The 25,494-nt window shown below is 41.5% G+C and overlaps 1 protein-coding gene across 1 annotated transcript in view; it reads right to left on the reverse strand.

The window, feature by feature from the left end:
• Window positions 1-244: 244 nt before the first annotated feature.
• SLC9A3 (solute carrier family 9 member A3) overlaps window positions 245-25,494 on the reverse strand; it is a 50,627-nt gene continuing 25,377 nt past the window's right edge. The window contains exons 10-17 of the mRNA XM_053261045.1: window positions 23,518-23,647; window positions 20,845-20,960; window positions 18,840-18,969; window positions 17,695-17,871; window positions 14,873-14,930; window positions 5,612-5,719; window positions 3,790-4,033; window positions 245-2,151 (exon numbers count right to left, since the gene is read on the reverse strand). Of these exons, the coding sequence (XP_053117020.1) occupies window positions 2,148-2,151; window positions 3,790-4,033; window positions 5,612-5,719; window positions 14,873-14,930; window positions 17,695-17,871; window positions 18,840-18,969; window positions 20,845-20,960; window positions 23,518-23,647 (967 nt within the window). The 3' untranslated portion in view covers window positions 245-2,147. The remainder of the gene's footprint in view (window positions 2,152-3,789; window positions 4,034-5,611; window positions 5,720-14,872; window positions 14,931-17,694; window positions 17,872-18,839; window positions 18,970-20,844; window positions 20,961-23,517; window positions 23,648-25,494) is intronic.

The following is a 25,494-nucleotide window of genomic DNA, read 5'->3' on the forward strand; positions in this document are numbered from 1 at the left end:
AAACCACTGGTTGGTGTGATGTCTGAGTCACTTTGTAATGGGCTATCTCTATTTTCAAGGCAAACCAATCCAATTATGGCTTATTCTATTTCAGACATGCTCTGAAAAGTGGTTGACCTACCCGCAAAATCATAAGTGGCATAGAATTACTATCCTTTGTAATTAGTGTTTTCTGCCAAACTTATGTACTGGGGTATTTTGGAAAGTAACACCAATTTCAGAAACTCACCAATGTCAGAATACAGAGCAAACACTCATTTTGCTTTACTTCTGCAAATTTACTTGCAGGTACATATCCATTATTTAGTCACAAAATGGGCCCTCCATGACAATCTATTTAACATGAAAACAAAACGCAAGAGCTCATTCTGAACAGTCAGACAGACACACAGTGTATACATCATATCTAAAACACAAATATACAGTACTAGGAAGCATAAGTGACCTGAGTTGTCATGGCACTTAAATAAGATATCAAAACACAGAAAATGACAGAATTTGAGGAAATCGTTATGTCAAAAATATGGACTCATTCTGATAAATTCACCCAATAACACCATGTGTCTAATTTGTGCTTTTTGAAATGATGTGAAATGGATCGACTTAATTTAAAACAGGAAATGAGATGCTTCCTCCCATATGCACTAAAATTCTATACACGTTTTGTTTTTAAAACATGATTTAATTCCCTGCAATATTGATTACAGAAAACAAATAGAGCATTAAAACTCCACAGCTACATTAGCTTATTCACAAATGACAATAGGCAACATTAGGAAAATATATCTTCTTTAACTTTCACAGTTGATACAAAAAGGCACTGATCCATTCCACCCAGTTCTGGATATCAGTGTTTGTAATGGAAATATGGCATAATAATACACAATTTAAAACTGTCAGGGATTCCAGGGTTTTAACCAGGAACCTCGGGGTCTAAGGCTGGAACGTAACCTTGCAAGCTACTGTGTGTGGCCCCACTTAAGTTATAGAAGGAAACGGGGGTCATACTACTATTACTACTACTGCAACATGGTCCCTTTCAGGCTGCTGGCAGTATAAAGCCTCCTGATTGACCAGGTCTGAAATCAAAACTAGGAGCCAGGGCCTTGTGCCTTCGCTGTTGTGCTGGCCAGCTTATTCTGCTTGCTGTACTTAAACTTCCATCTCAAAGTAAAGATCTTAGAGGATCAGGAGATGAAGAGCACACCTCTAGATCTAGGTTTGGGCATACATGCCCATGGCCCTGACAAAAATATTAAGAACAGCTTTACTTTCTATTTTGGAATCTTCCTATCACAAATCTCTAAAAAGGCCTGTTTAACAACGAAGGAACTCCATTGTATAACCCATTGTATTTTCTTGATCACTTGGATCATTTCAGTGTGAATTAGGGAGAGCTGGTACATATCCAGCTGAATGCAGAGTTTTGGTATTTCTAAGAAAATGTTCCACAAAAGTTTTCTATTACTTTTTTAAAAAAATACAAAGTCTATACAATTAATTCTCTCTCTCTCTCTCTCTCTCTCTCTCTCTCTCTCTCTCTCTCTCTCTCTCATTTGTTCATCCAACTCAAGTCAGTCAAGACTCACAGCTGAGTTTCTTCCTGTTCCCAAGGATGTGGAGGGATGTGAAAGGATGCTGGAAGGGATGCTAGTTTTTGAAGTTTTGGATGTTGCACAGGTTTCGGCCTATGGAAAGAACGCCGACTCTGCACACGCCTTGCTGCTGCAGATCTATGGTGCGCTTGTGCGTTAGGCAGCCATTTCTTTTCTCGAGTGTTCCAAAAAATAGATTCCTCTAGCTCTCCAGGCTCAGTAATTGAATGGTCTAGCTGTAGACCCATGGGCTCGTAGCTAGGTTTGGTAAAGTAATCTGTATTTAAACATCCTTGATTGCTTGTATTTGAGACTGCTTGCCAGCAGAGATCAGGGAGCTCCTGGTGAGAAGGAGTCAAATACTCAGAGAATATCAAATTGTCCCTGTCTTCCAAGGGTACATAGTTTTGTTGCCAAGAACCTTGAAGGTGCATTGGACTCACGCTGATGTGTTTCTCTGACAAAGAAGCATCTGGTTTTGTTTGTTCATGTCCCCATGGAGGGAGCATTTCTTCAGAAGAATATCCTGACAGCATAGCACCAAAGGTTGGGTCACCTGTTTTAGTGAAAAAGTTGGAAATCAGAATTAGGTTGTGTCTAGAAGCAAAACCAATTATAGCTGAGTCATTTAAAAATAATCTCCCCATTGGTTCCTAGTTATTGTAGTTTTCTTTACTGCAATACTGCTTTTAAGGAAAATGCATTCTAGAGGATATAAAGCTAGGAGCAGACAGCTCCAAATTTCTTATATTGTGGTGCCACCAAGTGGCCATTTAACTTCTTTGTAATGAAATATGAAATTATTCATACCTACATTTGGGGCATAATCCTGTCCCATGGAGTGCAACACCCATGCCCTGAGAATCTCCATAGGGTCAAGAGAGCCCTGTTTTCGCCTCTTTCCAGCTTATGCATGTCCACTGGGGGAATGAGAGGTCTGTGCACACCTCTTATACACTCATCCAGCCCTCCCTTTCAGACCTGCCTCATCATTCACCTCATCAGCTGCCTTTGTGTTCAGAGGTGGGAAACAGCTCTCTTGATGTAGGAAATTGTCCACGTGAAGAGGCTGCACCCACAGTGGAGTAGATCTTGCCTTTATTTTATTAAAACCAAAGGTATGTAAAATTAAAAATACTCACTAATAATAGATAGTTTATATAATATATGATGGTTGGGATAAATGTTTATGTTTCCAAATTGGTGTATTAGGGTTTGTGAGAAAAGTAATAATTGTAGAAATATATCCTGAGGGCTCTGCCCTGACCAACATTCTAAGATTCTCATGTATCCACCAGCATACACTACAAACACACACGTTATTAGCCCCAAGAAATTTCAAGGGGAAAGGTAGTTTAAGAGAAAGAGACAGAATAGAAACCAGAAACCGAACAGCTTCCAAAAAAGAGATTTTAGCTTTGTGTACAAGAGACCCTCCGTGACCCTGCTCCACTGTGCTGTGTAGCAGCCTATCGCCCCCCCCCCTTTCATGGGTACCAAGAACACAGCTTCCAATCTTGCCCTGCTGCTGCTGCTGCTGCATGTTTTCAACTATTTCTAGATAAATAGGAAAGGGGCTTTTGATCAAGAAAATACAGAAGTATAATTACATTCAAATATGATCTGCTCTGAGGCAGATAAAATACCTTCTCACCTTTAAAGACAGATCCAAATCTTTTTTTCTGTTGGGTTCAGAATAGAAATGATTCAGTGAGCAGTAGAGATTGCCAGAGAGAATGAAAATAAGAAAAGGATATATGAAGAAGATTGGACTGTCTTTGTTCCTAGGGAATTTTTAGAATTATTGGCTCACATAATGAGGAAAATTATTCAAAGAAGTCCCATTCAAATTAAAAGAAAAAGCTAGACATTGTTTAACTTGTCCTTTTAGTTTCAATGGGACTACTTTGAGTCATGTTCCTTATGTCAGCCACTAAATCAAAAGCCAAGTGCTGAAACTAGTATAAGTAAATTCTGACCCTTTAAGGGTTCACTGGAGCCTGTTCACCTCCCATAATATAAGGCAATTTGGCGATGCCTTCCTTAGTGGTTCAAAAGAAAACAAAGAAAGGATGATGAAACTGAAAAGGGGTGGGAGGAACCCAAGGATTAGAGAACAGCTGTTGCAGGTTGGCCAGAGACCATAGAGAGATTGATTGAAAAATAGAGACAACAGGCATGTTTAAAATATTACATGTGAGTTGATTCTGGAAGGAATGCTCTGGGTCGTTCTTCAGGGCCATCAACTAGCAAAAAGGAATCTACAGATCTATTGCTGATTCTGAATGGGGCAAGCCGTTGAAAGTTGTTTGGAGAATAAGGTATCTGCACTCTGGCCCTTTGGGATGGTACCACCATCTCTTCATATGATAGCCAAGGCGGAAACCTCATGGTGGCGTTTTGTTCGACATCAGCTGAAAATACTGGATTATCAATTCCTATAAAAAGTCCATGAGTGACAAATTCAGTTGCTAAGTTAACAGAGGGTTTCCCTGGCAATCAACAATGTCACTGTCACACAACAGCCTTCATGCTGAAATTAGGAAGATTAAGATGGAATTCTGCTGGGCAGCTTGCAAATGTGGTTCATCAAATGCTCTCAACAGGAAACTGAATCTCCATTCTAGGCTCCAAGAATGGATAAAGCAAGACTTGCCCAAACTACCTGGCAGTTTAATAAATGGAGGTTACTCTCTCTGGAAAGATGGAGGCTTCCACTTTCCTCCCCCTCTTTCTAGGGATGTGCACAGACTGATCCGGAGCCCATTCTAAGGGCCTCTGGACCGGTCTGGATCTGAGGCCGGTGCCAGGGGAGTGGACCTTTAAGGGTGGGGGAGGGTGTACTTACCCCTCCCACTGCTATTCCCCCTTCAGCACTCCTGTTTTTTAAAGCATTTGGGGTGGCAGGGTACCTCCCTGCTGCCCCTTCCCCCATTCCTCAGCAAAAGGCTTCAAAAGCCTGACTGTGAATGTGCATGTCACACACACGTGTGACATCCATGCGTTGCACGCATTGCATGCTCATCTCTGCCGTACACATGCACGTGATGCATGCACATGATGCACACAATGTGCGCATGCACAGTCAGGCTTTTGAAGCCTTTTGCCGAGGAACAGGGGAAGGGGTGGCAGGGAGGTACCCTGCTGCCCCAAATGCTTTAAAAAACGGGAGCGCTGGAAGAGGAAAAGCGGTGGGAAGGGTGAGTACACCCTCCTCCACCCTTAGAGCCCCCCTCCCCAGTGCCGGACCACAGAGGTGCGGTTCTGTGCACACCACTATCTCTTTCTGCCAGCCCTGTAGGACAACAGTCCATCTCCTGTAGTTGGACTTAATAGGAATGCTTTTCATTCTCAGTCCTATTCAAGGCTGTTAAGAATAGACCGTATATATATATATATATAAACCTGATATAGAATTATGTGATAAACACCCAGACCTTTGATCTAAATTTTTTGCTATTTGCCTTAAAAATCAGATCACCTATATAACTTTCCCTTTTGCCAGTAGCATAAATGTCGTCTTCTTTTTCCAGGAACAGAACTTAACATTAATGTAGGAAAATAATTTTCTTTGAGATTGTGTATTATAATTGTATTAAATTTCAAGTGAAATTCACCCTTGTCACAAAATTCTGGCCTCTCTAGAGAGCCGAGAAACTGAAGTTTTGCAGTACTGGGAATCAGTTTTAATACCTGCACCCCTGCTTCACAGGCATTTAAGCTTTCTGACTGAATCTACATTCAAATTTAATTTCAAATGAAGGCAATTAATCAAATTATAAACCTGTGTGATTTCTAATTTGAGGACAAGTTATGAATTCATGAATTTCCAGCCACTTATGATGATTTATTATTTTTATTATTTTTAAAATTTAAAATATTTCTATACCACCCAAAACTTGCATCTCTAGGCGATTTACAACGATGATGATTGACATACTAAAGCAATTAATATCATAATAAAAGCAATGCTTTTATAATACTACAGAGCTGAAATAATATACTCATTTCCTTACCACTTGTTTCAGTGAAATTCTGCCTGGTGACATTAGCTAGGAAGTCCATCGCTCGCCCTGTCTGCAGATAATCATAATCATTCTCCTCTAGTTCAGAAAACTCAATTTCTAGAAGGGAAAAAAATGTACAGCAGAGATTCATCAATGATTTGATATATATGGAGGGATTTTAAAGAGGTATAGTAGCTTACTGACATGACACCCAAAATAAATTGCTAACATAGTTAATATTGATGTAAATATTGATGTAAATATTGAAATCTCGATTCCCCACAGCTACTGCCACAGCTGCCCCTCAAATTTTGCTGCTGTAGGCAGATGCCGCCTCTGCCTCTTGTGTTAATCTGTGCCTAAGTTGAGTTAGAGGTCTGGAAGATGTCTCTAGTGACTGCAAATCCATCATCTGCTCACCCCCTATTCCATGTGCTTTCACATTTGCCTCCACCTCCAACAGATTCTCTTTCTCAAAAGTGACAACTTCGAGCAATGCCTCAGAGGAGGATGAGGATTCCTCTGCAGAAAGAATTGGGGGATGCACATCATGTAACTCCTGAATCTGTTGATCATTAGATATAACTTCTTTATCATTTCCAAATGATCCACTTCTTCTCCACCATCCAACATTATCAAGAAAGACTCCATACTTCTAACATCTTCACCTGCACTGCCTTGAAGAGAGATTTCCTTTTGCAAGTCAATTGGCACATCGAGGCAAATTTCCCATCCTGAGAATGAACTTCCACCACTTCCAGCCCATGCCCAGATTCTAACCCAGAAATTACTTTAGGACTGGCGTTTACTCAAAACCACAATACTAGAAGCCCAGTTAGATTGTATACCCAAAAGGAGGAAAGGTACCACTAAGTCCAGGAGGATGCCAGCATGGCTAACGGGTACCATCAAGGAAGCCATAAAAGGGAAGAAGACTTCCTTCCGAAATTGGAAGGCCTGTCCAAACGAAGAGAACAGAAAGGAACACAAACTCTGGCAAAAGAAATGCAAGGTGACAATAAGGGAGGCAAAAAAGAGAGTTTGAGGAACATTTAGCCAAAAGTATCAAGGGGAATAACAAAAACTTCTTTAAGTACATTAGAAGCAGGAAACCTGCCAGGGAGGCAGTTGGGCCATTAGACAATGAGGGAGTGAAAGGGATTATTAAGGAGGATATGGAGGTTGCAGAGAAACTGAATGAGTTCTTTGCGTCTGTCTTCACGGCAGAGGATACTGAGCATATACCTGTTCCTGAACCAGGCTTTTTAGGGATGGAGGCTAGAGAGCTGAGTCTGATAGAAGTGACAAGGGATGATGTTCTAAACTGTCTGGAAAAACTGAAAGCTAACAAATCACCAGGGCCGGATGGCATCCATCCAAGAGTCCTCAAGGAACTCAAATGTGAAATTGCCAACCTCCTTGCTAAAATATTTAACTTATCCCTGAAATCGGGCTCTGTACCAGAGGACTGGAGAGTAGCAAATGTAACACCGATTTTCAAAAAGGGTTCCAGGGGCGATCCGGGAAATTACAGGCCGGTTAGCCTAATGTCCGTTCCAGGCAAATTGATGGAAAGCATCCTCAAGGATAAAATTGTAAAGCACCTAGAAGAACAGGCCCTGCTGGGAGTGAGCCAGCATGGCTTCCGCAAAGGTAAATCTTGCCTCACCAACCTTTTGGCGTTCTTTGAGAGTGTCAACAAGTGTGTGGATCAAGGTGATCCAGTTGACATAGTCTACCTGGACTTCCAAAAAGCTTTTGACAAAGTTCCTCATCAAAGACTCCTGAGGAAACTTAGCTGTCATGGAATAAAGGGACAAGTACATATGTGGATTGCTAACTGGTTGAAAGACAGAAAACAGAGGGTAGGTATAAATGGAGAGTTTTCACAATGGAGGGAAGTAAGAAGTGGGGTCCCCCAGGGATCTGTACTGGGACCGGTGCTTTTTAATTTATTAATAAATGATCTAGAAGCAGGGGTAAGCAGCGATGTGGCCAAATTTGCAGATGATACCAAACTCTTCCGGGTAGTGAAATCCCAAACGGATTGTGAGCAGCTCCAAAAGGATCTCTCCAAACTGGGGGAGTGGGCGACAAAATGGCAAATGCGGTTCAATGTTAGCAAGTGTAAAGTGATGCACATTGGAACGAAAAACCCCAACTTCAAGTATATGCTGATGGGATCTGAGCTGTCGGTGACGGACCAGGAAAGGGATCTTGGGGTTGTGGTTGACAGCTCGTTGAAAGTGTCTATTCAATGTGCGGCAGCTGTGAAAAAGGCAAATTCCATGCTAGGGATCATTAGGAAGGGGATTGAAAATAAAAGGGCTAACATTATAATGCCCTTATACAAAACTATGGTGCGACCACACTTGACGTACTGCGTACAATTCTGGTCACCACATCTTAAAAAGGACATTGTTGAACTGGAGAAGGTACAGAAGAGGGCAACCAAGATGATCAGGGGCCTACAGCACCTTTCTTACGAGGCAAGACTACAACACCTGGGGCTTTTTAGTTTAGAAAAAAGACGACTGCGGGGAGACATGATAGAGGTCTATAAAATCATGCACGGCGTGGAGAAAGTGGAGAGATTGAGATTCTTTTCCCTCTCACACAACACTAGAACCAGGGGTCACTCCATGAAATTGATTGCCAGGAGGTCTAGGACCAACAAACGGAAGTACTTTTTCACACAATGTGTAATCCACTTGTGGAACTCTCTGCCACAGGATGTGGTGACAGCCAACTACCTGGATGGCTTTAAGAGGGGTTTGGATGACTTCATGGAGGAGAGGTCTATCAATGGCTACTAGTCAGAGGGCTGTGGGCCACCTCCAGCCTCAAGGGTGTGCCTCTGAGTACCAGTTGCAGGGGAGCAATGGCAGGAGAGAGGGCACGCCCTCAACTCCTGCCTGTGGCTTCCAGCGGCATCTGGTGGGCCACTGTGCGAAACAGGATGCTGGACTAGATGGGCCTTGAGCCTGATCCAGCAGGGCTGTTCTTATGTTCTTATGATTGGGACATGTAGAAACTCTTGGGAAGGTGATTTTCAGAGCAGCAGGGCAAGAGTCCTCCAGACCAAATATTTACAAGTCTTTGTGATTATCGTCTCTTCCATTATTTGACTCCAACTCAGAAATTATATTAAGGCTGGAACACGTAGAAACTCTTGGGGAAGTGACTTTCAAAGCAACAGGGAAAGTGTCCTCCAATCCAGATTTTAGTGAGTCTTCTTGACTACCATTTCCTACATTATTTGATTCCTTTAGCCTAATCTTAAGCCACCTAATGGCGCAGTGGGGAAATGACTTGCCTAGCGAGCAAGAGGTTGCTGGTTTGAATCCCTGCTGATTTGTTTCCCATAATTCAGGAAACACCTATATCAGGCAGCAGTAATATAGGAAGGTGCTGAAAGACATCATCTCACACTGCATGGGAGGAGGCAATGGTAAACCCCTCCTGTATTCTACCCAAAGCAAACCACATGGCTCTGTGGTCACCAGGAATCAACACTGACTCAAGGGAACAACTTTACTTTACTTTAGTCCAATGTTAAGGGGCTTTGCTATTTCCTTGTCCATAATAACAGAACTGTCAGTATCTTCAAATGCAGCAGTAAGTTCATTTAAACACTTTACATTTTGCAGAGGGAGAAATTCATTTTCCACATAGTCCATGACTAAATTAAGTTATGTGACCCCCAAGTACACTGTTTTAATTGTTTATTTTATTTTTCTATTGTAACTTGGATTATGTACACCTCCTAGATATATAGATATATCAGGCAGTATATAAATATGATAAACAAACAAACAAATCCTGGGGTTGCCTCAGCTTCTGCTTATCCTCTCTGGTCTGTAGAAAAGTTTTCTTGTTGGCAATCTGCCCAAGCACCTGGGCTATTTCACTCGCTTTGTTTCCCTTGCCAAATTTGTTGGCCATTTGCCCAGTCAGCTGAGCTACTTCATATATCTTATCTACTGCACTGTATTTAAACTTAGCATACCCCATGTTAGATTTATCCTTGCTTAAATATAGTGAAAAGTTGATATTTTCATGGAAATCTCTGGTGAAAAAAATCTGGAACTCAGCTTAATAATTTTGCATTTTAATTAGCATGGCAGTAATAGTAGGTTGCTCAAATGTAAGTACCATTATTGTAGTTATGGTCTCTAGGAAACCATTCGATGTGGGCGAGGTCCACTTGGGTTGGAGAAACGTGCAATAAACTACTTAAAGAAAACTTTACTATCTTCCAATGTGACCAACAATATTTGTTTAGTTCATACAAATAAAAAGGGCCACCTGTTTGGGTTGCCAAGTCCATGAGTTATTTATTCCTTTTTTCCAATTCCTTATGATAAGGACTCTGCGGAGTCTCCTTAGGGGATTAATCACCAGATTGTATAGGCAATTTTGCTGACCTAAAAACTCCCACTTGCGTCTTCCTTGCTTTCTTTCTTGATTACCATTTTCTTCCATAAAACAATCTAGCAATTTTCTAATTCTATCTAGCTCTCCTTCAACACAGTGAAATTTTTCAAATAAATTTATAATTGTCTTACTAGTGAGTAGACAGTGTTCTGCAGTGAATTGTGAATTAGATGTTAAATGTTCAGATATTTCCATTTGCCCTCCTTTCTTAGGGCAGTTTTCTTGTTGTTCACCATCAGTTCTTAGTATTACATCCTGACTATTTGTTCGATGTTACAAAACTATCTATAACACCATCCAGCTCTTTCCCCAACAAAAACTGGTTTGTCTTGAGTTGCTTCCCAGCTTTTAGCGGTTCTTGATGAGGAGAAGTGTGTGTAATTTCTTTTTACTTTTACTCCCCATTTTAAATTCACTAATAAGCAACAACCTAAATAAAGGATAGTCTGCAGAAGACTGAAGAGCTTAATCACAGCTTCTTTAAAACATCTTTCACCGTTCCATTATCAGAGTCGTCCGTCAACAGCCTCCAAGAACATCATCATAAACACAACAAATAATCTCTTTCCAGTCCAATCTTAACCACTAGAGTCCTCTAATGATTTGTAGTTATTCCAAAAATCCAATATTTCCAAAACAAGATTATTAAAAATCATTAAAAGTATACTCCTTTCCTTTTTCTGACTGCTTATTTCCAGGCTCTCAGATGTGGCTGAGCACATCATAGCTGGGGGGAGGAAGCGGGCAGGGAAAGGCTCAGCACACACCCCAATCCCTTCCCTGCCTTAAATCACCCTCACAGTTCCCACTACAGCTGTGCAGCAACTCTAAAAGCCACACATACAGGTCTGCTGATGTCACACCTAGTTAACCTCTGAGAGATGGAGAACTTAGCACATCACTGACTTCACTGACATGGCTGTCTGGTCTGATTAACACGATGATAGTCTCATTAATACAAGTCTGCTTGGTGGGTACTATTTGTTGTGTGCTGAGAAAAACAAATTTTAGATTTAGCTCTTAAATGGTAGATATGGTATTTGCATTAATAAAATTTAGGCCCTCTTTAGACACATAAAAGCCAGAAATTAGGCAACTTATTCTAAGAACCTGAGAGCTGATACCCACAGTGTGGCTTTCAGGACATGGTTTTGCCAACCATGAGCGAAATTAGTACAACATCTATATGCCGTAAAATCATCATCATCATCATCTGATAATAATAATAATAATAATAATAATAATAATAATAATAATAAGAACTAAAGCAAAAAATAACTGAGCACATGAACCAAACAACCACCAGGGTTCGATTTCCAGCTCTAAAAACAGTTGCCAAAAAACAACTTGCTCAGGCATTAAAAGATGTCAATGCTGCACTTGCAGAAATAACAACCAATAATTTGCAAGAAACAAACCAACTAATGTACAGTGCAGCAACAATAACAACACAAGAGCTCAGATATAAGATCAGTGGACCTGTCAAAAAAGAAAGCAGTACATCACCTAAATGTAAGATTAGATTAGAAAATAAAATCTCCGGGCTTAGATCAGATGCTAGTAAATTGAGAGATATGAAAGACAAGAAGCTGAAGAATGAAAACACCAAACAGTATCTGATCCAAAAATACCACCTAGATTCAAGGAAAATTAGAGAAGTCCTGGAAATAATAAAGCAGCAAATAACAGCAGTTTCAAAGAAGATTAGCAGATATGAAGCCAGAATTACACAACACAGGCAGAATCTCCAATTCCAGTCGAATCAGAGACGTTTCTACCAAAGCATAGAAGGAGAAACTGCAAGAAACCTAGAAACACCAAATAAAGAAGAAACAGTGCAATTCTGGCGGAAATTATGGGACAATCCAATAGATTATAATAAAAAAGCAGGCTGGATGAAAGAGGTCAAAAAATGTAACCAACAAATGCAAGATCTAATAATAACAACAGAATTAATAAGTGAAAGAGCAAAGAAAATTAAAAATTGGACTGCGCCAGGTGACGATGAACTGCATGGCTTTTGGCTTAAACACCTAACAAGCCTTCATTAACAACTATCAAAACAGTTCAATCACATTATGAAAGGCGGTGATATTGAACAATGGCTAACAACTGGGAAATCTCATCATGAAAGACCCAGCAAAAGGTGCAGTTCCAAGTAATTATAGACCGATAACCTGCCTGCCAACCATGTTCAAATTATTAACTGGAATAATAGCAGATGAAGTCATGCAACACTTATTAACTAACAAACAGCTTCCAGTTGAACAGAAAGGAAATTGCCCGAACACCAGAGGCACAAAAGACCAGCTGCTGATTGACAAAATGATTTTAGAAAACTGCAAGAGAAGAAAAACCAATCTAAGTGTTGCATGGATTGACTACAAGAAAGCCTTCGATTCATTGCCTCACACATGGATACTAAAATGTTTAGAAACAACTGGTGTCAGCAAAAACATTCAGATATTTATTAAAAAAAACAATGAGCATGTGGAGTACACAGTTAACAATCAATGGCAAGGCACTTGGACAGGTTAGCATTAGAAGAGGCATTTTCCAAGGGGACTCACTATCCCCTCTATTGTTTGTAATCGCCATGACCCCACTTTCACAAATACTAAACAAAAGAGGCCTCGGATACCAAACATCTAAAACATCAAGTCAAATCAACCATCTGCTGTACATGGACGATCTGAAGTTGTATGGAAAGTCCCAGTCAGAAATCGAATCACTGCTAAACACTGTCCGTATATTCAGTAGCGATATAGCAATGGAGTTTGGACTAGACAAGTGTGCTGCATTAATAATGAAAAGAGGGAAAATAACAAAAACAGAAGCAATAGAACTGTCCAATGGAAGCAACATCAAGAACCTGGAAGAGAAAGAACATTACAAATACTTGGGCATTCTCCAGGCTGATAACATTGCACACACTGAAGTTAAAAGAAAAATAGGAAGTGAATACATCAGGAGAGTTAGAAAAATCCTCAAGTCCAAACTCAATGGTGGGAACACCATACAAGCCATAAACACCTGGGCTATACCTGTTATTAAATACACTGCAGGAATAATAAACTGGACCCAGGCAGAGCTAGAGACGCTAGATCGTAAGACCAGGAAAATCATGACCATCAATCATGCTCTGCACCCCTGCAGTGATGTAGACCTCCCTCGCAGCTCACGTGGAAGAGGAATGCTGCAAGTCCATCAAACAGTAGAGGAGGAGAAAAGAGGCCTTGAAGAATATATCAAGGACAGTGAAGAAGATACACTTCAAATGGTCAAGAACGAGAAACTATTCAACACCAATGAAACAAAGCAGGCCTACAAGAAAGAACAAGTCAAGAACCGAGCAGAAAAATGGAGAAATAAGCCCCTGCATGGTCAATATTTGCACAATATAAGTGGAAAATCAGACATCACCAAGACCTGGCAATGGCTTAAGAATGGCAACTTGAAGAAAGAAACAGAAGGTTTAATACTGGCTGCACAAGAACAGGCACTAAGAACAAATGCAATAAGAGCCAAAGTCGAAAAATCCACAACAAACAGCAAGTGCCGCCTTTGTAAAGAAGCAGATGAAACAGTGGACCACCTGATCAGCTGTTGTAAGAAGATCGCACAGACTGCCTACAAACAAAGGCATGACAAGGTAGCAGGGATGATACACTGGAACATCTGCAAAAAATACAAGCTACCTGTAGCCAAGAATTGGTGGGACCATCAAATTGAAAAAGTTGAAGAAAATGAAGATGTAAAAATATTATGGGACTTCGGACTACAAACAGACAAACATCTGCCACACAATACACCAGATATCACTGTAGTCGAGAAGAAAGAAAAACAAGTCAAAATAATCGACATAGCAATACCAGGGGATAGCAGAATAGAAGAAAAAGAAATAGAAAAAATCACCAAATACAAAGATCTACAAATTGAAATTGAAAGGCTGTGGCAGAAAAAGACCCAAATAATCCCAGTAGTAATTGGCACCCTGGGTGCAGTTCCAAAAGACCTTGAAGAGCACCTCAACACCATAGGGGCCAAAGAAATCACCATCAGCCAATTACAAAAAGCAGCTTTACTGGGAACAGCCTATATTCTGCGACGATATCTATAATAACCAACAGTATTGATGATAAAATTCAGCCATCCCAGGTCCTTGGGAAGGACTCGATGTCTGGATAAAACAAACCAGTCAATAACACCTGTCTGACTGTGTAAACAAGAAATAATCTGAAATTTGGTGAATGTTCTCCTTCAAATGTGAACGTTGATAATTCCATACAACTTTGATGAAAGTTAAGAGATGCACCAGTGATCATGAATAGTCATCTAAATATAATGCAAGCTTTTGCCTGTGTAAGCATGTCCAAAAAGAGTTTGGGACATTAATTAGATTTATCTGGGTTTGTCAGTGTTTACATATGAACTGAACTCATTTATTTACGGTCAACGACCAAATAACATGAATATCATCACATTTTAGATATTCATTGTAACATGTACACTCAACTTAGGATGTCTGACAAAATCAATACAAGTGGGGAAAGGTGGGGAAATGATTGTGTGAATTATTCCTGGGATGTCACCTGTGTAAAAATTTCCCTCAAGATGTGTCCAGATCACAGAATTATATATCAAATGATTAACAAGCAAATGATTAACAGATGCATTTCCTCCATTCCTTATCTGAATTTTACATGTCTTAGTTATGAGCAACATAAACAAGATATAAGGCATAATATATTTGTAAATATGAGCAGAAATATTTTCACTGCTGAGTTTTTTTAAAGGTACAGTCAGCTAACATTATTTTAACAGTGCATTTACCTTTTTCCTTTCTGGCTTCTGCAGATATATTTCCATTTGGTAGAACATTACTATTTCTCTGAAATAAATAAGTAATACAAACATATTTTATATATCGTATATCAAAGTAGTATAAGGTGTTATCTTTTAGTGGATCTAAATTTTGTAATAATGAAATAGAATGTAAACATTCATGTATCACGTGATGGGGGGGAAGTATTGTGAGGTATACATTTTATTTCATGACAAAAATATTTAGCCCACAAAAAGGTTTCACCTTGACTGGCACTTTTTCTGTTACATAAAAATCACTCAGATATACAGGGTTGCTATCTTCTGAGTGGAAGGTATACTGCTGTGTAGACCACTAGAGGTAAATTCCTCTATCCTCTGTCACAGCTTGGCAGTGGGAGATGCATTACATTATTTCACAGTAACAGCTCTTAGACATAAAATGCTTCAGGTAAGAAAGTGGCAAGAAATTTTTTTTTTTTAAACACATTTATATTCCGCTCTTCCTCCAAGGAGCCCAGAGCGGTGTACATAGTTAAGTTCCTCTTCACAAAAACCCTGTGAAGTAGATTAGGCTGAGAGAGAAGTGATTGGCCCAGAGTTGCCCAGCAAGTATCATGGTTGAATGGGGATTTGAACTCGTCTCCCCAGTCCTAGTCCAGCACTCTAACCACTACACTGTGCTGAAGTTATCCTTCAGGTAAGAAAGTGGCAACCCTATAGATAAACATACAACCCAATCCTATGCATGTTTACTCAGAAGTAAGTTCCACTGAGCTCCATAGGCCGTACTTCCAAATAAATACATACTGGATTGCAGCCACGGCTGTAAAGTATACCTTATAGGTCCTGAGAAGTTTCCATTCCCATAAATTTGCTTTCAAAGTTCCAGGTATACCTCAGTCTAAATCTATAAGCAGCAGTACACTGTGATTCCATTTTCTGTTGGTCTTTCCACAGATGACCTAATGATGGCAATAAACTCCCAAATATGCTGAGAGAGAAAATTACTGAAGCTTACTACTTGCTTTTATTGAGGAGGCTAAATTTCTTCTTTCTCGCCTCCTCCTTGAAGAAGCGGCCATCTCTTGAATAGCATGTGGAGGACCCAACCAGAAACCAGCCGCCCTTATAAACCCGCCCTTATAAACCTAAACCACAAACCTTTGATTATGGAGCCAGGAGCTGCCAAGTTTCCCCCAAAACCCCAACACTGTAAGGGTAAGTAAAAATATGCACAGCCCTTCATTGCCAGAAGGTGAGCTGTGGATCTGCAAGAACCCTTCAGCTGTGCTGAGGGCTTCTTTCTGCAGTGGACTAGGTGCGAAGGGAAGGGAGGAATGATTTCTGTGTCTCTCCCCTCCCTTCAAAAGCCCTTTCAGCTTGTATAAATCTATTCCTGAGCCCTCAGGAGCAGATTTATATGAGTCGAAAGGGTTTCTAAAGCAAGGGAGAGATGTAAAATCACCCCCCCTCCCCCCTGTGCACCCAATCCAGTGTGGAAAGAAGCCCTTAGCACAGGGAGGCTGAAAAGTTCTTGCGGACCCACCGCTCTCCTTCTGGCCATGAAGGGCTGTGCATATATTTTAAATATTTAGAAAGTCACATGCAATTTTGAGGAGTAAAACTCTATGTGAATGGCAACACACAAAGATTACTTCAGGATGAAATGGTACAAAGAGAGTGAAATGAATGGAAAGTAGAGGAGTACTGGTGCTAACACATTTATAGGAAGGTCATCTAGGTGAATGCCAGTTGGGTGGGAAAGACTCACATTACTGCCCAATTGCTTAATTTGTACACATTCTCCAGTTGTGTGGAATTGTGCCATGGAAAAATTGATCAGAGTGTGTGTGAGAGAGAGGGGAGTGTGTGCTCAAGATAGTTTCTAGCACAGCCAGGGTTCAAATAAGACCTGGCCTATCTTTCCTGTCACAAGATGACAGGGTTTCACCTAAAGTTTCAGGGTTTTAGATTCCTTCCGAGTAGCTCTTTCTTTTTCTGTGGAAGAGAGTGACTGAGATAAATAAACCGTTATAGGTTTGACTACTGTAGATAGCTCTGTCACTACAAGTTTGCCTTAAAGCCATGCCTGATCAGAAAAAGCATCTAAGATTTAGAATATGACAAAGCAATTGTAATGTTCCTTAATGGTTAATAGATGTCTTTTTAATGGGAATGATTTTTTTAGGATACGGTTTCTGGATACACAGGTCTCTCTGGAATGTTTGGAACAGGGACAGCCAGGGTGAAACATATCCCACCTCCCTCTGACTAAAGGGAGGAGGCTGGTGTAAGATTTCTATGAGAGACGAAAAGAGCAGTTTGCAGTTTGGGAACAGAGAGAGAGGGGGAGGGAGGGAGCTATGAACTGGAAGCACATTGTGGGGGGCAGGAGCATCTCTCTCTGGGGATCTAATGCCTTATAGGAGTGCCTGGTGTTTGCCTCCATCTATGCTGTACTTGTATATTTGTAAATAAAGCAAATTTTACTAAAATGCCATCATTCTCCAGTGATCTCTTATCCAAACTCAACCACCACTACACCTGAAACTTCTCACTGCTTAGGGAACTACACAACCATATTTTAAAACAAATGGGAAAGAGGGCAGTAATCCTGAACTAGAGAACAGTTAGGCTTTTTAAAAGTCACCAACTGGTGTCAGGATGTGCCCAGCTCCAACAGACCCTTCCAGGCTCTGTCCCTCTGAGTCTGTGAATCTGACCCTCAAACTCCCATGGCAACAACTCTAAATCATGGACATGGATGTCCAGATCCTCCATTCCCCTTGTCTACATTCATAGTGCAACCTCAAACACTCTGATCTTACTCTTTTTTGGCCCCGGTCTCTCTTGTGGATTTTATTCAGCTTCTTGGCATGGTTCATGCCTAGTTTGGTGCTCTTGAAAGACTCCAAGCGTTTCCTCATGGTTCTCTGGAAAATCTCCTTGGCTTGCTTATCATCTTCATTCGGAGTTATTTCATGCCGACTATACAGAAGTTTGTGCTGTAGCCAAAATACAAAAAAGAATGGGAGGTTTAAGCAGATTTGAGACATAAAACATTAAAACAAATCTTTTTTCTGTAAATGTTTATTAATAACACTGGCTGACATCCTGACTAAGTTACTCAAGAGCAATGCTGCTGATATAAATGGGACAACTTACTCATTAGATTGTCTCATAAATTTCAATGGGACTACTGAGTCTGGCTGTTAGACACTGCCTGCTAGACACTGCCTGCAACAGCTGGGTTTTTTTTAAAAATAAAACTCCAGATTTCTCCTCTGTCCAAAAAGAAAAAGGTAAAGGTAAAGTGTGCCGGCAAGTCGGTGTCAACTCCTGGCGACCACAGAGCCCTGTGGTTGTCTTTGGTAGAATACAGGAGGGGTTTACCATTACCTCCTCCCACGCAGTATGAGATGATGCCTTTTAGCATCTTCCTAGATCGCTGCTGCCTAATATAGGTGTTTCCCATAGTGTTCCCATAACACAAATCAGATTCCCAAAGGGAGGAAAGTCATATACAATTTATAAGCATGTGTGTATTTCAAAATCAAGCTCCTAAGCAGAATGCAGACAGAGGCATTTTACATGTATTTATTTTTACATTTATATCCCGCTCTTTCTCCAAGGAGCCCAGTACATGTAATTAATTATAGATTCACACAGAGCTCTACCAGACGAGGTCCTTTAGCCATTCTCATGCTTCCACTTGCACAAGTGGCACTCAAGTTCTTGCACAAACAGTAGAGCATATTTGTATTTAGCTTCACTTTCCCTGCACAATGCTCTAGTGAAAAACAGCTTTTCATGAGCAGAACACCTATCCTGCTTACAGAAGGGCACCCGTGATCCAGCCCAATGTCGGTAGGGCTGATGTTGTGACTGACAGCTACTCATATTGACTGGTTAGGATGCTTCTCTTTCCCCCGAACATCTATACATTGCATTCTTAGATTCCTCTGTTTCTTACCTCTTGCCTGGGCTTGTATAGATACTGCTGTAGAGTGTGGTGGGTGAACATATCCTCTGCATCTCGGATGCTTTTTCTTCTCTGCTCTAGTGCTTGCATATCAAGACAGACAGAACTGGCAGTTTCTCTCCTAAGGCAAAAAATAAAAAAATAGATGGTTTCTTTTTTGCTTTGTGCTCATCAAATAATAGAACTGGCAAGCTTGAGAACATTATATTTCACCAACAATAGAATCCATATGATACAACCCCCTGATCAGCACCCATTGTCACATTCAGAAGTGATATTAGCGGGCCCTGGGAAACATGGAAAGCAAGAGGGAACACTTGCCCTTCCCCCCAGTTAAGCCAGTCCCATTGAATTCAATGGGGCTTACTCTCAGATAAGTGGGTATAGGGTTGCAGGCTTCCCCCCTGCCCTGGAAAAAGTCCTGCGGACACCCATGCTGAAAAAGCTAGTAGAGTGACAAGCTAATAGCTGCTTCCCCTGTTATTCTGAGCACCTGCACACAGGTGGAGCACTTTAAATGTAAACCTGTGTTTATTCTGAAAACCCACTAGGCTTGTTTAGACAACCATGAACACTTTGGGAGTTGTACACACTTCTGATTTTCAGCCATGTGCAAATAAAAAGTAAGGTAGGAGGCAGAGAGCATAATCGTCTACTAAGCATCAGCTGGGTAGGATGGTTTTTCCACCTACCTCATTCAGCAGATGATCATGCTCTCTGACTCCTCCCTTGCTATTTACTCACACGCAACCAAAAACTATAAGCACACACAGCTCCTGAAGCTGGGTAGGACACTTGTCTGACGGTGATGTGAACAAGCCTCCTGTATGTGATAGATCATCCATAATGCCTAGTTCTAGTTCTAGTTATTTATTTTTATTATTTATTTTTATTTATTTAATAATTTATATTCCACCCCAAACCAAAGTCTTGGGGCAGTTCACAATCATAAAACAACAATACAAATAAATAAAACATTAAAATCAATTAAAACTCCAAAAAGCTGCTTAAAATGAAAACAGTTTACAATATTTAAAATTACAAAAGCTAAAAGGCCTGGTTAAAAAGATGAGTCTTCAAAGATCTTTTAAAAACCGCTAGAGATGGCGAGAGTCTTATGTCAGTGGGAAGTGCATTCCAAAGTCTCAGAGCGACAACTGAGAAGGACCGTCCCTGAGTGGCCACCAAACGACTTGAAGGTAGCCACAGACGGGCCTTCAAGGGAGTAACATTTATCTGCGAGGGAGTAACATTACCCTGTTCTAAGGCTTCTTTGAATCTTCTGTCATGTCAGAAGTTCCCTAGGTATACAATACCAGTACATCAGGGAGATGGAACAGTTTTCACATGGCAGAGAGATCAAACATGCTATCAGGACAGGAACAGCTGGGCTAGTGGATACAGGGGGCATGAGCCATCCAAAGCAAGTACATGGAATTTCCATTTATCTCAGTGAGAGAGTTGGCAGGAGATGAACTCTCTCCCACTGAAATCAGTGGAACATAATTTTGACTGGACTGCACCCAGAATGTACACTTCTATATTTTTCCACCCACTGTTGAGTTGTGTAGCACCATCTTTTGTATTGTTGACAAACATAAAACATAAAAAGAAGACTGAGGAAGCACACAATAGTGTTCTCAGTACCCATGGGCTTATGAAAGCAGAGGGTATAAACTTGTTCTCTGCTGCCCCAGAGGGCAGAACCAAATCTAATGGACTTAAGTTCCAGGAGGGTAGATTTCAGTTCAACATTAGGAGAGATTTCTTGAAAGTAAGAACAATTAAACAACTGGACCAGTTACCCAGGGGGTGTGGTGTGGTGTGTGTGCTTTCCCTCACTGGAGATCTTCATACAGAGGCTCGGTAGTCATCTATTGGGAATGCTCCAGCTCTGGCTTTCCTGCATTGAGCAGGGAGCTGGACTACAAGGCCCCACTCAATCCTATGATTCAATGTATTTTTAAAAGATGGGACAAACTTCTAACTCACTTACAGCAACTGGGAAACAGAGGATTCTCCATTCATTTGATTAATAAGTCTGAAGTCCACATTGGCCGTGTTGTCAATACTTGGAGAGCGGATGAATGCAAGAGAACCTCTTCGTTCTCCCTGTTCAAGAAAGACACACTCACTTTGATAGTGTAGGGTTTTCATTCAGAAGATTTACTATGTTTTTAACATGAAAAGACAAAAACTTTGAGCTACATAAAAAGGGAGGTTCGTTTCAAACGGCTTCTCCAGTCCAAAGGATAGACTTCATGGGGCAGCACTTCATGTTTCTTTGAAAGCTTTGCACTTCAAATATCTAATTATCTATGTGGCAGGGATTACATTGCGTATGCAAATCAAGATGAGGTTATTTCCTGGATTCCATCATGGAAATAAGAACATAAGAGCAGCCCTGCTGGATCAGGCCCAAGGCCCATCCAGTCCAGCATCACATTTCACACAGTGGCCCATCAGATGCCTCTGGGAAGTCCACAGGCAAGAGGTGAATGTATGCCCTCTCTCTTGCTGTTACTCCCCTGCAACTGGTATTTAGAGGCATCTTACCTCTGAGGCTGGAGGTGGCCTATAGCCACCAGACTAGTAGCCATTGATAGATCCATGAATTTGTCTAAGCTCCTTTTAAAACCACTCACGCTAGTGGTCATCACCACATCCTGGGGAAGAGAATTCCATAGATTAACTGTGTGCTGTGTGAAAAAGTACTTCCTTCTGTTGGTCCTAAAATTCCCAGCCTTCAGTTTCATGGGATGGCCCTTGGTTCTAATGCTGTGAGAGAGGGAGAAATATTTCTCTCTGTCCACTCTCTCTACTCCATGCATAATTGTATACACTTCTATCCACTGCAAAGAGGCACCTTTTTCAATTGGTGATTCTCTTTATTTAGCAGGGGGAGAGCAACTGGCCCTATATATCCCCAGCACAGCATCCTTCTAGTGGCTATTGCTGGTATTTATCTTATGTTTTTGCTTTTGCTTTTTTTTTTTTTTTTAAGATTGTGAGCCCTTTGGTGACAGAGATCCATTTTATTTATTTATTTATATCAATGTAAATTGCTTTGGGAACTTCTGTTGAAAAGCGGTATATAAATATTTGTTGTATTTGTTGTATCATGTCTCCCTGTAGTTGCCTGTTTTCCAAATTTAAAAGCCCCATAATCATAGTCAGGTCATAAAAGCAAATCCTTATGGTGACAACTGACAATACAGTTTACACAAATGGTGTGCTCTTGCCACTGCAACCGAGGCTAGGTGCACAAGTTCCAGATTTGCGTGAAATTCATGTGCCATGCAGCTGGAGAGATGCATTTCTCTATGTTACACCAAAGTCATTTCTCTATGTTAAACCAGAAGTGTGAACAGTCACTTGTACTTTTTTTGTTCCCTGCAATGTGCAAATCTGCTTAGCTAACTAGATTCAGTCACCAAGGAATCCTTCAATGATTATGAAAGCAATGGGCTTTGAAGTCTAGGGATACTAGAGTCAAGGTTTAGAGAAACCAACATTGTATATGTGACCAAAAGGAATCATAAAGGGTTAAAAACATTAATCTTTTGATCCCAATAAATCTGAGATAATAAAAGGGAGTTTTAAACATTTTTGTTTAACATTGAACTTTTTCAGCTTATGTCAACTCTAATTCTTCCCAGTTGCTACACCTACAGTCTTATAACGCTTCTGCCAAACTGCAATGAAAATTTACTAGGGATGTGCACAAAACGGATTTTGCATTTTGGTTTTAGCTCGAAACAAAACACAGACAACTGAACAGGGGTGTAGCTGTAATTGAGCGGATGTGTTCAAAGAACCTGGGGGCCCCAGCTCTTGAGGGCCCTCAGCTTTACCCCTCCCTATTTTCTTCATGATTTCCCTCACTCTGAGGGGCCACTGAGAAAAGGGACGAACACGGGCCTCCTCTGCCCTAGCTATGCCCCTGCAACTGAAAATTTTAGTCAAAACAGTGATCGACCTGCTTGTTTCAACAAAAACAAAACATTCTGAGTGTTTCAGCCATAGGAAACAATGGGGAAACTTGAAACACCCCATTGTTCCCCATGGGTAGCTCCTAGGAACACCAAAGTGGGTTGTGTGATAGGGCATTTTGGGTGTGACCTATCACCCAACCCACAAAGAAATGGGCAAGCAGTCAATTTTAAACAAATTCTAAAACATTTCCCCAAAGCCCCCGGAAGCCAGTGCCAGAAAACCAATCAGCAAGGGAAAAAGAGGCCCCCACAAAAGGTGCTTGAAACATTTTGAATCCAAATGGGGTTGTTTTGTTCCAAGTGCAAAATAGGCCCTTTATTTAAAGGGTGTTTTGTTTCAAGCTCAAAATGGCCTGTTTTGAGTCAAAACATTTCACGTAGAAATGTTTTGCACATCCCTAGAATTTACATCTCATGCACTCTCTGTATTGCCTGGCACACAAGACCATAGGCATAATCCAAACGAAGTTAAGCACCTTTAGATCCCATTAATAACAAAAGAAAAGAGTTTGGCATTTGCTTTGAAATCACTGGGATGAAAAGTGTTTAATTTTGGCTGGATTGTGCCTTGTGAGTGTCAGTGATTTACTAATATAGTACTGGGTTAACACCTTGAAGAAACACACACAAATAAGACAGTCCTAAGTTTCAACATAAAATCCATTTAGAATTACCTCAGCCACATAGCTAATGGCATCCTTCAAGTTGAGCTCACGGAAAACTTTAAGAATCTGGTCCCTGGTTTTCTGAGCAGACCTTCTCATCAGTGCTTTGCTGAGGACCTGTCTGTCAAACTTGGTCCACCTAATGATTTAAACAAACAATATGTAGCAGCCACAAATTCAATGGGCATGTTTGGCATTGTTTAGGTCAGGGATGCACAACTTCGGCCCTCCAGCTGTTGTTGGACTACAGGTTGAGTATCCCTTATCTGGACTTCCAAAATCCAGAATGCTCCCAAATCCGGACATCACGCCGTAACAAAATCAAAAAACAAAACAAAGCCTTTCAGAAGGCTCTCTAGTAGTAGTGACAGAGGGTTTGTCTGTAAATTTGGACAGCAGCAGTGCCATGCATCACCAGACCCTGCACTGGCAGCCTTTTGGCATTGGAACAGATAAGCAAGATGTTTAAAAAGCCCTACTGGGGCCTTTGTGCGGCCGCTGTTTGCACCGGGCGCAATTGCACCGGGCCTGGCCGCCAGAAGCCCAATTGGGGCATTTGCGTGTCCAGCCAACATGGCCCACTGCAAACCATTCTTCCCCAAGCAGAGAGAGCTCAAGGGATGGGGAAGCATGACGGAGCTGACCAAGGCGGGAGGGCGGTGTGCAGCCAGACTCCTCCACTGCCCCAGGGCTTGCAATGCACCGTCAGGCCTGGCCGGCAACAGCTCCATGAGGCCCTTGCTCGCTCACCCGCTCTCTCCCGTCCCGGGGGTGGTGATAGCTCAGGCTGCAGTGGCGGCAGCTCCTCCTCCCCACTCTGCTTATTTCCTTGCCTCTTCCACGGTGACAGAGATGCCACGCGGCGGCTCCTCCTCCTCCTCCCCCGGTGGCGGGGCTCCTCCAACTGCAACTGCCACTCTCTGCCCCCACTGAGCGCAACTGCATTGGGCTCGGCTGCCATTGGCCCGGCTGCCAGAAGCCTGACTTGGGCATTTGCAAGGTCAGCCAACACGGCCCACTGCAAACCGCTCTCCCCAAACAGAGAGAGCTCAAGAGGCGTGGAAGTGTGACAGAGCCACCCCAAGGCATGAGGGCAGTGACCCCCAGGCTTGCAACGCACCGCCAGGCCCGGCCGGCAACTGCTCCGCAGGACCTTTGCTTCATTATGTGAATATTCTAAAATCCGGAAAAGTCCCAAATCTGGAGCACTTCTGGTCCCTGGATAAGGGATACTCAACCTGTACAACTCCTGTCATGCCCAGCCACAGTGACCGGTAGTCAGCAATGATGGGAGCTGTAGCCCAACAACAGCTGGAGGGCAGAACTGTGAAGCTCTGGTTTATGTAAATGAGATAAAAAGTTAAACAGAAAGTAGGTTGGAAAAGATGAATCCGTGGTGCTGAGTGAAGGGAGCTGAAGGATATTTAGAGCACATTTCAGAATGATAAAGAAGGTACCTCCCAAAGATACCTCCAAAATTATTTTTAAAAAGGTACCTTCCCAAAGAAGGTAGCTCACTTCTTTGGCTCTATCATACAATATATAACTGAGAGGAAATGGGGGACTTTCCACATAGGCCCACAACATTATATATCAGGCTAACAGAGAATCTTATGGCCACTTTCGTAACAGAAAAAAAGCAAAAAATATATATGGTAAACTCACCAGAGAGAGAATCTTGCTCTGAAAAAAAGATACTGGAATCTCTGTAACGGGGTGGGATCTCCACTCTGTGAACCAGGTGCTCTTTTATTACTCCTTTATAGATCAGGGATTTGTCTTTCTCTTATTTAAGAGATGACCCACTCCCTTGACATCAGGACATCTGCTGTTCGGTTCTGCATTGCAACTTACATGAGTTTTCATGCTGCCCCAAACAGGCACCACACCTTCCCTTCCATTGGTCTGAAGAAGGTGCAGTTATGCATGGGAATCTCTTGTGCAGGGGAAACACTCTAAGTGACTGTTGCTGGTGTGTGTCTTATG

The sequence above is a fragment of the Hemicordylus capensis genome, chromosome 6, assembly GCF_027244095.1.
Source record: "Hemicordylus capensis ecotype Gifberg chromosome 6, rHemCap1.1.pri, whole genome shotgun sequence".
NCBI lineage: Eukaryota > Metazoa > Chordata > Lepidosauria > Squamata > Cordylidae > Hemicordylus > Hemicordylus capensis.